General features: G+C 40.5%; 1 protein-coding gene across 2 annotated transcripts; it reads left to right on the forward strand.

Annotated features, from left to right (window-relative positions):
* The first annotated feature begins 1,198 nt into the window (after positions 1–1,198).
* On the forward strand, positions 1,199–12,651 carry syn1 (synapsin I). Of its 2 annotated transcripts, none has more exons than XM_018669187.2 (14): positions 1,199–1,673; positions 1,960–2,410; positions 3,389–3,446; positions 4,621–4,712; positions 4,850–5,006; positions 5,111–5,200; positions 5,753–5,815; positions 5,910–6,052; positions 6,181–6,255; positions 6,355–6,457; positions 6,557–6,706; positions 7,676–7,745; positions 7,845–8,388; positions 9,478–12,651. In XM_018669187.2, exons 2-14 carry the CDS (start codon positions 2,097–2,099, stop codon positions 9,611–9,613), a joined length of 1,995 nt encoding a protein of 664 aa, XP_018524703.1. In that variant the 5' UTR covers positions 1,199–1,673; positions 1,960–2,096; the 3' UTR covers positions 9,614–12,651. The 2 variants fall into 2 exon arrangements, with proteins under 2 accessions (XP_018524703.1, XP_018524704.1); XM_018669188.2 differs by having other exon boundaries at positions 1,203–1,673; positions 9,516–9,629.
* The last annotated feature ends 1,897 nt before the right edge of the window (positions 12,652–14,548 follow it).

The following is a 14,548-nucleotide window of genomic DNA, read 5'->3' on the forward strand; positions in this document are numbered from 1 at the left end:
GATAATCCTGTAGCAAATAATTATAATATTCATATTATTGTTTATGGATATCAAGAAATACTTGGCACTGAAAAGGTGTAGGGTTTAATAATCAATGAATACATCAATCAGTTCATAAATACTGATGCTAATAAATAGTAAACAAATATCCTGCATCAAAACTCAAATATCAACAGCTGTCTTGTTAAAACATATCTAAATCACTTATTTACTCATGCAGAGAAGGTCATTAAACACCTTATTTCAAGTTCAAACATCAAATGCTATCAGTGCTAGCAAACATACTGATTGGACCAAGAATGATTTTGTTTTTGTCTTGTTCCATCACCTAATAACAGAAACAGAATCAATATATATTTTTATTATTTTCTCATTATACAATAGGCAATTTATCAGTAAAAGGAGACAGACACTTAAAATAGTACCCTTCTCTACCAGGCATTAATGATTCAGAGACACTCAGCAATGTGTATCCTATCTGTGTCCATTATGAACACAGCTCAGTTGCCATGTTTCCAGAGTGGAGCCTGGAACTCCCAGGGGGTCCGTGTTGATCTCTGGCTCTGGGTATCACCAACAGATGGCGCATATCTCACAATCTGTAAAGACTCTGCTGAAAATCAGAAGTAACACTCTGTGTCAGCGGCCTGAAAGCCAAACCGTGACAGTGCCACTGCTGCTTTATTGGACACAACAGGGTGCAATATCACATCAACACCCATATGCACCCTGCAGAGTCAACAGCAGGCTCATGTCTGACAAGAGAGCGACGCCCCTGTCACCCTGCTCCCATCAGCACCACCTTCATATCCCAACAGAGAGCTGCGTCAAGTCAGACAAACACACACTGAACCAGACAGGAAGTTGATTCATCACAAAACAACGGCAGGGCATTTGAGGACTTACACACTTTGGTATAGGGTTAATCTATTACACTAGCATCATTTCTCAAAGCCAGCTAACATGTCAGAAACCTAAATGTCATAAAATGGACAAAAGCCACAAATCTACACACAGTATGGATCCAGTAAATGTTTCATATTTTAACTTTAGTCATGAGTTAAACAGTTAATCAAAATGTTGATTTCCCATCCACTAGCTACAACAAGGAGAAAAGGTGAACTGCTGGCAATTAGCTTTATGTATATGAACATCAATATTGGGGTTTCATAGTCAAATGCTCTGTGGTTATTGTTATGAATAATACCAGAACACTAACTTTCCCTACTTGGAATCCAACTGTGTAAAGTGTCAGGTGCATTTTCTACACTGAATTCACCCTGTGCTTTAAATTCTACGGTAAGAATTAAAAAAAAAAAAAATCCAGCAACGTCTTAATATGCGTTTATTTTGAAATCATTATCCGGAAGTTCGGGTCCACACGATGAATACCTTGACACCGGTCCAGTCTTGCAGCCTCCTTTCCCTCAGGATGACTGGGAGTGACGCAGGGCGGACGGAAAAAACAGGGACTTGAGGGCGAAGAACAGGGATAACAAGCAGTGATGCAGGAGGGACTGTAGCTTTAATTTCACAGGTTCAAGCCCGATGCATGGCCCGCCCGCGTGCACAGAGGACATGAGAGTCACCTACACGCAGGCTTTCCTGTGAGAGTCAATAATAAAGAATCATCACCTCATCCTTGGGGCGGATCATTTCGGATACACTCCCAGGTAGGCTTCATTATCATGCCTCGTTTGACTGCTACTACATATTACTACAGAGGTTTGTGTGATAGGTGTGTTTATTAACGATATTATGTTGGATATTAATGTGAAAATGAATTATTTCATTTAAGTCATTCGTATGGATTATTTTTTCAGCTATTACCAGGAGGCTGTGTGATGGTTTCCTTTACCTTACCAGTTCCTTAAGCTATACAGTCACGATTTCTTACTACTGTGATCACACATTCAAAATCTGCCCCTAATTAATAACACAAGATTTGTTTCTCTTTAGGAAACATTGGCCCCCGTTTCTGCACATGGGAAAGTAGCCTAGTCATTCCATTTTCTTACTGAACACCAAGTTGTAAGTCGCAGTCAGTGGGAGGATATTTGGAACCCCTCTCTCCGTCCTTTTAACAAGTCTCCATCATGAACTACCTACGCCGTCGACTCTCGGACAGCAATTTCATGTCCAACCTGCCTAATGGCTACATGACCGATCTCCAACGGCCCGACCCGCCGCAGCAAAGCCCCGCAGTGTCGCCCGGGCCGTCGGAGAGGCGCCAGTCCACCAGCCAGCAGCAGTCTGGAGGTGGAGGCTCTGGCTTCTTCTCGTCCATATCCAATGCTGTCAAACAGACTACGGCAGCCGCGGCCGCGACCTTATCCGAGGCGGCGGACCGGGCGGGAGTCTCCAGCAGTGCCAAGATCCTCTTGGTTATCGACGACCAACAGACCGACTGGTAAGAGCGGTGCGCATTTGCCAACGCAGGTGCTCGTCTAGACAGAAACCAGACCGTGGGTTGTAGTGGCCTAAACATCTCGAAGGTCATATGATTCACCCAGTGCTGGGAGGCAACATCACGTTTAACATCGAGGGTTTCTTGCTCAGATCAGAAACACCTTGCAGATTCATTTGTGCGCTTGCTGTGTGCCATGGCAAAGGCGCAACAGACTGAAGGCAGAAGGAGCCATTTTCATTTGTCGATCAGCGGTTGCTTGTGACGAATTCAGTCATTCTGCCATTTAAATGCTAAAAATGAACCTAGCGCACACTGGGTATGGAGCCAGTGCCACCATGATGATGCAGGTATTTTCAAATCCGGGGCAAATTTTGCACAAGAACATTACAGAGGCTACACTACACCAGTCAAGCCTCTTCACCAGAGCACATTATGCATCCTTATTGTGCACAAGTGAAAGGTGATAAAAAACGCTGCACTCTGGTCTCAACATGACACCCTAGGCGATAATAAACTCTATACACCATCACATCAAAACCCCTTGCAGAACTAATATGGTTTTCCAACTCTGTCACATCAGCAAGGAGAGGTGGATATTTTTACTTCATAGGGTGGACTTAAAATGCAAGGGCCAGTATTTATGTCATTATGTCCAATTCAGGTGGTAGACTAAAATAATGCTACACAGGCTACTTAATTTAGCTTCATGCATTGCCAGCAGTTCTGGTAATAACAGTATACAGCATACTGCCACAAACACAAAAGGAAAGTAAGATTTTGTTCCATTGATGTTCAGCTTGTTTCATGTGTTTGACACCTCCTTATCACTGGCGAGAGATGTACTCAGAATTCGTAAATGCTCTGCAAATGCTGGAGGAAATGTCAGCTGTCAATCACACAGGAGAAATGTGCAAAACCACCAAATTCATGTTTTTGTCTGGATGCAAACAACAACTGGATTCCTTCTTTCACATTCAGGGTGAAGGTCTTCAGGGGAAGAAAGATCCACGGTGAATTTGACATCAAGGTAGAACAGGTAGGTTTCACATATGCAACTTTTCGCTTTGTTCTGTATTTGTGTTCCTCTTTGCTCCCTACCGGGAGGACAGGAAACAGAAACCAGCCCAGCTTCTCAGAGCCCTATGACCAGACTGTGAACATCAGTTGGAGGGACGTTACATTATTCTCTCATAAAACATTAGTTTTTTGTATTTTGCTGATGGATATCACAGTCTCTGATCTATTTACGTCAAGACCTGGTTGCTGAAATAGAGATGGTGAATGGGTTATTTTCTGTAGATGGTGAATGGTGTTGTCATGGGCATTATTATAAATTGTGTTTATTGCTGCTTATTATTCTCTTTAATCCAAAAGCAGCTATAAATTTTCTGTGGAAAATTGCCCCCTGCCCATATTATACACCTTCACTTTGGCCCTATTTTGGTTTCAATCTAATTCTCTGTCTTCTCTAAGTCACTTGGTGAGTCATTTTGTTTGGTAACTCGTATTAATTTGTCCACTTGGTATTTTAGGTGCACTGATCAACAACTGGCTTGATACTAGCATTAAATGATTCATAGTTTCTTCAATAAACAACGGATGAATCATCCATAACAATGTGACCTGTTACTGTGCCATACTGAGCCCTTAGAATGATAAGTGTCCCATTTCAAGTGGACTATTGTATTCATTCCCACACTGAAGTGCTCTCTCTTGACATGTGACTAAGAGAAACATATTTTGTTTGACAGATGCCTCCACACTGGGGGATTCAAACTTTTATCTGTAGTCACTTATGAAGGTAAATCAGTTCTTTGTGTAGCCTAACAACTGAGCAATAATCATTCTGGTAAATAAGAATATTTACTGATGCAGTATGTGTTAGTGGCTGTTTATGCTGTAATCCACCCAGCAGCACCTTAAGAGCAGAGGACACCCTAAAAGTTTTAAAATCTTTTCCTCTGCTGGCATTTTCCCCTCTTCCTGTTTTTGTCCTTATACTTTATGTTGCACTGGTGTTTTCATTATTTCCCCTGTGGCCTCTTAACAGGAAGAACACACTTCAGATAATAAAAAATGCTATCTTATAATTGTACCCCATACCCCTGGCTCATGTTGAAATAGTAGTGCAACAGCCTCTTGCTCCTGGTTGTGATTAAAGTGATTTTTATGGTGTTTGTTTGGGACTGACCTCGCTTTTGTCCTTTTAGGCAGAATTCTCTGAAATCAACCTGGTGGCAAATGCCACAGGCACCTACAATGTGGACATTGATGCAATCAGGAATGGACATAAGGTTACAAAGTAAGTGAACGTTAATGAGTTTGATCATTTGTAGTTGCTCCTTGTGAGATATAACTTGGATTCTCTATGCCTAATAAGCAAACAGTTTTGGTCTTGCACAGTGCAGTTTAATATTTTGCTAATGTCCTCTGTTCCAGATCCTTTAAGCCAGACTTTGTGCTGATCAGACAGCATGCCTTCAGCATGGACAAGAATGGAGACCACCGAAACATAGTGATTGGACTGCAGTATGCTGGACTGCTAAGTGTTAACTCTTTGCACTCTGTCTACAACTTCTGCGACAAACCATGGGTGGTATGTATTATTTAATCAATTCATCAGTTAGAAACCATATTGGATATTGAATTTAGCTGCATAGACATATAAAGCTGCATCTTGAGCATTCGTTTCTATTTCAGTTTGCTCAGATGTCTAGACTCTACAAGCAACTGGGCCCGGAGGAGTTCCCACTGATTGAGCAGGTTTACTATCCAAACCACAAGGAAATGGTGAGTTCTGTGCCATCTGCTCTCCTCTTTCTCCTCCCCCTTTCCACTTGCTCTGATGGGTATGTCTTTATGGTAAACAACCCTTAAAAAGACACACACACACACACACACACACACACACACACACAGATGGGACATCACTCTGCATGGGTCACATGTTAGGAGGGTAATTCTCTTCCATGTCAATATTCCATCTCACGTAGCAGCTGAGACCAATCTAATTTTCAGGAGACTGTCTTGTTGTCTTCGTTCTGGGGTAGAGGCAGAGTTTTTGATTATTTGTGTGCCAAGTCAGTGTCGGTACAGTTAAACTGAGACTGTTGCTGCAGAGCAGTCATCTCCACCCCTGCAGTCACAGGCTGACAGTACTGGGCTGGCTTTCAAGTCATCAATATGAATCAGAATTTCCTGCAGAGACAGAGGAGGGGTGCCACTGTATTTGTTACTTCTGTTTGATTAAAATGGATTATATATTGGTGTTTTAATTATTTGAGTACCACAATGACGTTCATCTATGCAAAATCTGAGTATGTGATAATGCTCTTGTTACAGATTACCTCCCCACGGTTCCCTGTAGTGGTAAAGATGGGCCATGCTCACTCAGGAATGGGAAAGGTAGTGCTGGAATGTTCAAATATGTATTAATTTTGATGTGAACACCACATTTTTGGGACCAATATATGTCATTACATTTATATCTTGACTCTAGGTGAAAGTGGACAATCAGTATGATTTTCAAGATATTGCCAGTGTTGTGGCACTGACCAAGACTTACGCCACATCTGAGCCTTTTATTGATGCAAAATACGATGTCCGCATTCAGAAGATTGGTAACAATTACAAGGCTTACATGTGAGTGAAATTAGCATTCTACCCTCCACCAGATGTAACTACAAAAACTACAAAGAGCCAGTACATTGGCCTGTCATGGCAGGTAAAATGGCAGAACATGTAAAGTAAATTTGTATTCTAATTAACAGGAGAACGTCAGTTTCTGGCAACTGGAAAACCAACACTGGCTCATCTATGCTTGAGCAGGTGGCCATGTCAGACAAGTAAGAGAACATAAATGCAGATAAGATGGAAATGTAAATGATGTAAATGATGTAATGTCTCGCTCTACTGTTATAGCTCTGTTTAACATGTTGTTGCAGGTACAGAATGTGGGTGGACTCATGTGCTGACATCTTTGGAGGTTTGGATATCTGTGCTGTGGAGGCTCTACATGGTAAAGATGGCAAGGACTATATTATAGAGGTACTAGAAAACAGTATGATTATATCAAAGGAATTTATAATATATTTCAGTGATCATTTGGAAAATCAATTAAATCTGTCATGTTTTTTTTTTTTTTAGGTTGACGACTGTTCAATGCCACTAATTGGGGACCAGCAGGATGAGGACCGTGTTCAGATCGCAGAACTAGTGGTCTCTCAGATGAACCAGACTGTTCCACGCACTTCAAGCTCTTCCACAGTCCGTGCCACAGCAGGACAGCCAGCACAGGTGCTCAAACCACAGATACTCTATACTTTCTCCATTAATCTCTCACCTTTATTTATTTCCCCCACTTTTATTAGTAATATCAAGTCAGATCAGTTTTTATTTAGGGTGCATAATTACACACACGATCTCTTAGAACGTCTTTCTTTCAAGAGAACATGTAAACAAAGCACAGAAATACAATCAGAGTAGTAGAGCAAGGACCTTTCATTCAGTACTTAATGTAATGTGTAGAAATTTTGTTCTGTGGTTGACTTTTGAACTGTTGGAACCATTACAAGAGACAACATTGTGAAGACCCATTAAATGTTACAATAATTTTGGGCAAGTCTGAAATTAGATGTCTATATCTGACTGGACCAATGCTTAGCACTTCAGCCTAACCATATTTTACATTCAGGTGCAGGGAGTGAGCTGACATATATTATACTGAGGTATCAGGCAAACAGTTTCAATAGATAGATGTCAGGCTTTATCAGTACATGTAACTGAGTGTCATCAGCGTAGAAGTGGAGATTTTTGTCATATATATATCAGTAATATGACAAAGAGACAGCATAAAAAACAGTAATGACCAAGCACTGATCCATGGGGCACTCTACACTTCATAGTAAAGAGATCTGAGGTGGTCAGATATCACCAATGAGATATCTGGCCACCTCAGATCTCCAATGACAGAAAGACCAGATGGAGTCAGACATAACATGCCAGCATCATTTTGCACTCCTGCAATGTGAAGCCAGGGAGGTTCCTCTCAATGAGTTAGAATGTAATGTTTCTAAAGGGCATCTTGTGGCACAACATTTTTACATTATTAACAAAATTGCCAAAGCACAAAGTTTTTTTTTTACATTTTATTCTCTTAATATGATTTTCTGTCATTATCACGATTATTATCATTACCATCATTTTTTCCTTTCTGGTTTGATAAATATTTACTTTATGTCCTTTTAACCCCTGTGTGTTCTGTAGAAAGCAGTGTCTCCTCAGCCTGTCTCTCAGGCCAGAGTACCACAGGTTCAACAGCGCCCCTCACCTCAGGGTAAGAACTAAATGAAGAAGTCACTCATATTTATTTCCAGGTCTAGGCAAGGAGACGATGAAAGTATCTCTGATTGCTGCTTTCATTTATCTCCTGTAGGTGGTCCTCAGCAAAGTCCCCCATCTCAGCAGCGCCCACAGCCTCAAGGCCAACCCCCTGCACAGGCCCAGCAATCTGCTGCCAGCCCTGCTACAGGTGACCCCAGTGCCCAGGCTAAGGCTAGCCAAGGACCTCCAGCCCAGCCACGGCTACCAGGTCAGGGAGCTCCTCCAGGCCAGAGACCTCCCTCTGGCCAGGGTTCTCCTCAGCGAAGCCAGGGAGGCTCCCCTCAAACTCAGAGGCAACAGTCTGTCTCCCAGCAGCAGCAGAAACCATCTGCAGGAGGCGCTGGCCAGAAGCCTGCAGGTGGCCAAACCCAGCAGCAGAGGCCTGCTCAGCCCCCTAGGCAGCAGTCACAGGGAGGGCCACAACAGAGAGCTCCTGGCCAGCAGGGTCGTCCTGGAGCACCCACCACCCAGCAACCCCGACCTGCTGCCCAAGGCCAGGGAGGCCCAGGAGGACGACCCCCACTGCAGCAAAAGCCTCAGCCCCCACAGAAGCCAAGTCAAGACAGTCCGGCTATGGGCGGCTCTCCACAACTAAAGTAAGTAATTGTATATAATGAATGGCGTGAGATCAGTTTCCTCTCATTTTTCATAAAGTGAACTTTGTAGCTGAGATAAACAGGAGATCCTCTCTTACTTTTTGCCTGCATTGAGATATGCATGCCACATGGGAAATGTATTCATTCTCTTTATTGACAAATGATCCACCTGAATGTGCATGATGTATCAATTCTTACATTTTTCAGTCCTTCAGCAGCAGTCTCACATAACACAACATTTCAGATTCTCTGGAGTGACTGTGATACAGTAAAACAACAGCAAACGGAAGCTGGCTTGTAGTTGCTCACAAACATAATGAATCTATCACATCTGACACAATCCATGTTCTGGGACACAGCTGACAATATTCCCTACATCCTCCTTTTAAATCAGTTTACTCTTATTATCAGGCACAGACAGAAATGTCTTCATAGCAACTGTTATAGCTAATTACTAATGAGTGTGAAAACACACACACACACACACACACACACACAGACACACACACACACAGATACATACATATAAAAGCCATATCATTAAATGTAATTTCAACTGGTCTTTTTTCTGATTCACATTCAGTCACAAAATTTGACATCATATTTGGACATCATATTTGATGACTATAAAGAATTCACACCATTACATTAAGACAAATTCCCTCTAACAAATATGCTGTCATTTGAAAAATAGATTATTTTTCATTTATTGTTTTGTATAGAATTATACAAAAAAATCACCCGATGAATAATGCAAAACTGCATGAGATTGTATTTTATGCACTCTTGACATAGAGACATAAAACATTTGTCATCAAAAAAATAAAAAAACAAAACAAAAAAACATGGACCACTTCGCATCCAGAAAAGTCATTCACTATTCATATCATATCAGAGCTAGTTTGAAATGATAAGGAAATACTGAATGACCGTAAAGAAGGAATGCGCTTTTATCATCTTTTACCGAACCTTTCCTCTCCTGTCTCTCTCCTTCTGTCCTGCGTGCACCAGTCTTTTCATTCCATGGGTTTGCTGCATGACTTTAATAGCCTTTCCCTCTCCTCTATTGCCATTTTCCTCTCTTTATAGCAAGTCCCAGTCTCTTACCAATACCTTCAACATTCCAGAAACCCCAGCGCCACGAGCCAGCCTTAGCCAAGACGAGGTGAAGGCAGAAACCATACGCAATCTACGCAAATCTTTTGCCAGTCTCTTCTCAGACTGAGACGGCATAAGCCCCACCCCACCCCCTCCTCCTACTGACAGAAAGATGGACAGGCAAACTGAAGGACAGATCCCTTCTTCCCCCAACAACAAGGACCAACAGGATGCCGTCTCCAATTCATGTACATTGACCCTGATATGAAAATGTACACATTTGACACCCACTGCCCTAAGTAGTAAAAATCTTTTAAAATGAACAAAAAGTAGAATATACAGTAAATTTAGGCACTGATGTCTGAAACATTCCTTGCCTCGCCTCAAGCTTAAGTAAGTCTTCTACTCATCGTGTCACACACACACACACACACACACACACACACACAGTACACAAATAAATGCCTATATATGCATGACCACACACACAAAATAAGAGACAAAACAACACAATACTGCTCCCACTTGTTTGTTGGTGCCGTAAAGTCAATGTGATCTTTATGTTAAATTTTGGTTGGCTTGCCGACCAACCAAATAAATTAAGGGACTGTACGAAAATTAATAGGGTAGGGAGAGGTGCTGAATCTTATATATTATATTTCATAAAAAGCAATGTAATTATAGCTATGTAACTGTATAATCTATTTTATATAAATAATTGCACAATATAAAATATATAATAATGTAGTAATATGGAGTAAGAAAAAATAGAAGACACTCTCCTGCTCTCCCACAGAAAGCTATACTATCCTCCCTTTAGCAAAAATAACAATGACAAAGCCCTCCCTTTTTTCTCACCCCCTCCACCCCGACTAATTTGTGTACAGTCCCTAACTCAACACAGCTGCACATGTACGCTGTCCAGTGTTAGCTAATGCTAGACCTGTTCGCGCTGTTGAAAGCTCATGGTGATGTCTTAGCTGCATGTCAAAAGGAGGCAATGGTCGCATTTTCCAACCCTTGACATTGGCGCTTGTAACTGTGTCGTCACATGTAGTTGAATTAGTTAGTAAAATAGCCTAGTAGGTGTTGTGAGTATGTTGTTGCTGCCACTTCTTCCTGTTTTATGGTCGCACAAGAACAAAAGCCCAAAAAGCTCTCCACCTTCAAAGCATGCCTTACACAGACAAGAACGTCAGATCAAATGGAGCTGTCTCAGGGATGTCCAATTGATTGTGACACTTGTGTGTGGGTGAGGGTCTTCCATTACAGTTTTATTGTGGCTGTTTACCAATAATGAAAGAAAAGCATGCATTTTAATGAGTTAGAATGTTTTTTATTATTTCCAATGCATTTGCACACAGAATATACTGCAACATTATACTTGAATACAGCAAGAAAGACTGATGTATGAAATCTATATTTTCAGGTTTATTCACCTGCCACTTGACAAAGCAGCAACTCACTGTTCTCACCCTTGGGTGCTGCTGTGTCTATGACAGGTGTGGTACAGTGGGATACAGCATAGGCAGGTTTGGCAACTGTTCAGGTACATTTTGTGAAAAATTTGATTATTTATAGTTTCATATCATATTCCCTTGATTTCAAAGCAATGCAATGAGAAGAAACATATGACTGCAATCCAGCTAATGAATTCAATGGATGCACACAAAGTAAGTGGATTATTTCAGGTTGATTTTAGAAGTTGTCAGTGCATTGTGATTTTGCACTTAAGTAATTCCAACCAAGAGTGCAGCAGAGTATCTGCTTCCATTACTATCCCTCTGGTCTCAATGGGTTAGTTTGTAAGAAGAGGCCATTGTCTACTCCAAAGCATACTCAGCCAAGGAATGTTACATATTTGCATCTCTATACAATAAAGAAAATAATGTGAAGGTAGGGATGTCAAGTGCGTGATGCACCTCTGCAGCAGATTTAGCACTTCCTGTCACCCCTTCTTCGCACTGACAGCCCTGTCTTTGATCACTACTCTGCAAAATCCAAGCTGTTGCTAGAACCCGTTCTGTTCCCAAGCACTAAAAATGTCTTCCAGAGGGAGTGCTTTCCATTCGAATGTCGATGTCGTATGGCAATATCAAGCTTTTTAGTGAAGACCCAATAGCCAAAAGAATAGAGGAGTCGTGGTTCCCCTGCAGATTCTCCATACTGCCTGTGTTTATCAGCCTATTTGTGTAGCCACAGTGACCCCTTGTGCTCAATGGTGCATAAATGTGTGAATGTTGTTCTGTAACTGGTGAAACCAAATAGATGTGTTGTACAGAGCTCTGAGTGATGCAGATTGTCGCCTTTATCCCCTGCTGCTATTTGTGCTTGTTGATATGTGTGTCTCTAAAAGTTTTTAGCTTTAGTTTTCAAAGTTTGTGCATTTTTGTTTCAGTTATCTTGTACATGCTTCTATGAGAGCAAGAGTATATGGGACTTGTAAGTTTTTGCAGTAGGGCAGGGCTTCATTTTTAAATTTTACAGCGACTCAGTGTCAGCACATGATTATCATGGCTCAGCCTACCGCCAGGAGAATCATTAAGGGCAGCCTTGTGTAATTGTTACATTGAGTGTGTAATATATGAAAATGAGCCATCACAATTAGCATGGATGGTTAACTTTGAAAAATGTCATTCTGTCACTCAGAGGCCTCTTGGCCATATTAAGACATACCATTTTGCTGTGGCACCTCCTGAGACTGACAAGATGAGCTGTGACAGCAGTGCAAAGAAGTAGTTTATTGTATTTATGTTTTTGATATTCACAAGATGTTTTCTTTTTAAAGATTTACCTTATTTATGGTGGATATATTTGACTGTGAATGTAATTTTTTTTTTGGTACAGCTAGTTTTATTGTTTTCTAAATGCATTGTATAATCATTGTGATTGATGAAATCCTTACAAATTTGAACTGATTGTCAATCGATGCCTGCCAGATTTAAAAGTCATAAATGTAAGTGCAAAAATCAAAAAGCTGAGGTTTTTGTTGATCAAAAAAAAAAAAAAAAAAAAAAAAGATACTGCATAATGTAAATCATGGTTGATTATTGGATTAAATGTAAAAGAAATATTTGATGTTATATGCAATGTAGCTATATTATGTGAAGATGAGTATGTTCTTAAAACATGCACATGTCTAATAAAGTCTATGATCAACAATGACTGTTTTACTTTTTATTACTGAGTCAGTGTACAACAGTAACACAGAGTGTGTTGGATTCAAGTTTGACCTAATCATGCATGCCCATTACGCATATCTGCCCTTCCAGGAAAGCAATTTCTCCCCAATTGTTTCTCCAGTCTTAAAGGTGCTATGTGTAAGTTTTTACTATTGTTACATAGCCAATGTCAGCATTAACAGCTATTTACTTAACAGTCTAGAAGAAACACTGAGTTCAGCATCAAATTTCATTACTTGCCAAGAGCTGTCTCCAGTGGTGAAAAGCAAGACAAGCAACACCAATGTTAACTCTTGTTTTGCTTATTTCTTTTCTTCTACTGAAGTTAGCATGCTAGCCAGCATGGCAAGGATTAAGACATGCCACTGAAGCTTCAATTGCCCTAGTAAAGAAAACTTTTGCAGATAGAATGGCTTCAAAAGCCCCAGAGAGTCCCATTATTTTCTTCATTTCCCATGTTGAGGGTCTAAAGATAGAACAGTTTGTTTTGCCTTAAAATGACTCACGTTAACAGGTAGGATTAGTAAGTTCTGCTGACTGTGTATTACACTGACTGCTTTATTATTAGGTGCTTTAGTTTACAACCATACACAGTGTGTGATTACAAACTATCTAAAAAGATATATAACAACTCTTTCCACTTCAGTTGAATTGTTTTTAAAACTACAGAACATGTTATGAAATAGACTGAATGAATGTTGCAAGCTGTAAACTGAGCACATTCATTTTGCTCAATAGTCGTAATAGCAGGTGGACTAATGTGACCACAAGGTGGTGTGGGCCTGCAGTCTGACTACTGTAGCCCTCAATTCTGCACAAGATTAACCAGGGTTATATAATTCATTTCACACTAGTGAAAAATGAGCACACCACTCTATGCCTCTGTGTATTTGATCAGAACTATTCCATTACTTCGCACTATATTACAACAATTTGGGAAATGCTTTTGTCCCAAGGGGATTACAGCATGTGCGTTGATATTTGATAAGAACGAGGGTAATTTATCATCAAACCTGGAGGTCCATCCCTGTCAATTTTAGAAATGAGAGGTAAGAATATTGATGACAGTTCAGTGATTATTACAGTTGTTATGTTGGTAATGCTGCAGAGTTTTATTGGAGTTTCTTCTTCTGCTGTGTTATGAAAAGCAAAAAGGTCTAATTTTCATTGTCTTCTGAGACTTAAATCTTAATTACACAATTTCGAGTCACAGTCAGGCAGAAAACACAAATACCAATGTGTCCATAATCCTATTAAACAAAACCAATCTGGGACATATGAACAAATGGCTCCCTGAATACCACTCATCATAGTTTAGTTCTTTTCTTCTTAGAATAATGGCCTAATTCATGGTGTTTGAGGAAAACCACATGTATTATGTTCCAGTATCTTTTGGACTTTCATTAGGGCTGCAAATCTGAATGCAGCAGCTGCAGCTGAGAGACGCCAATAGTATTATGCACCCCGAGTCAAAAGAATTACTGTGTTCCATTGCCTTGTTTCTTGCAAATCAATGACTGCATCCAGAGCTGAAACATATTAAATTGAGATATTTTACTTTCCCTCATTCAACTATAAAATGACTTGTCCTGTCTAAATATTTTGGCTGGGAGGTTTTATGCAGTGTAGGAGAGGGTTCAATTTTAATCACCAAATGGATCAATTTCTTTTTCCCTTGAAAGTTTTCATTGCAGACAAAAGTGTCTGGAGTGCAAAATCCAATTTGCAGGCAGGATGTTATATAGCGGTTCACTCATGAAAGGTCAGTGTGGTTTTTAAAGCTGTGTCTTCTTGCTTGCATTTCTTATCTAGCTGCCGGGCCTACTGTTCTCTCCTGACAAATCTGGGTTTGGTTAGCAGTTAAAGATGCTAATCTGATC

This window comes from Lates calcarifer, linkage group LG13, assembly GCF_001640805.2.
Source record: "Lates calcarifer isolate ASB-BC8 linkage group LG13, TLL_Latcal_v3, whole genome shotgun sequence".
NCBI lineage: Eukaryota > Metazoa > Chordata > Actinopteri > Centropomidae > Lates > Lates calcarifer.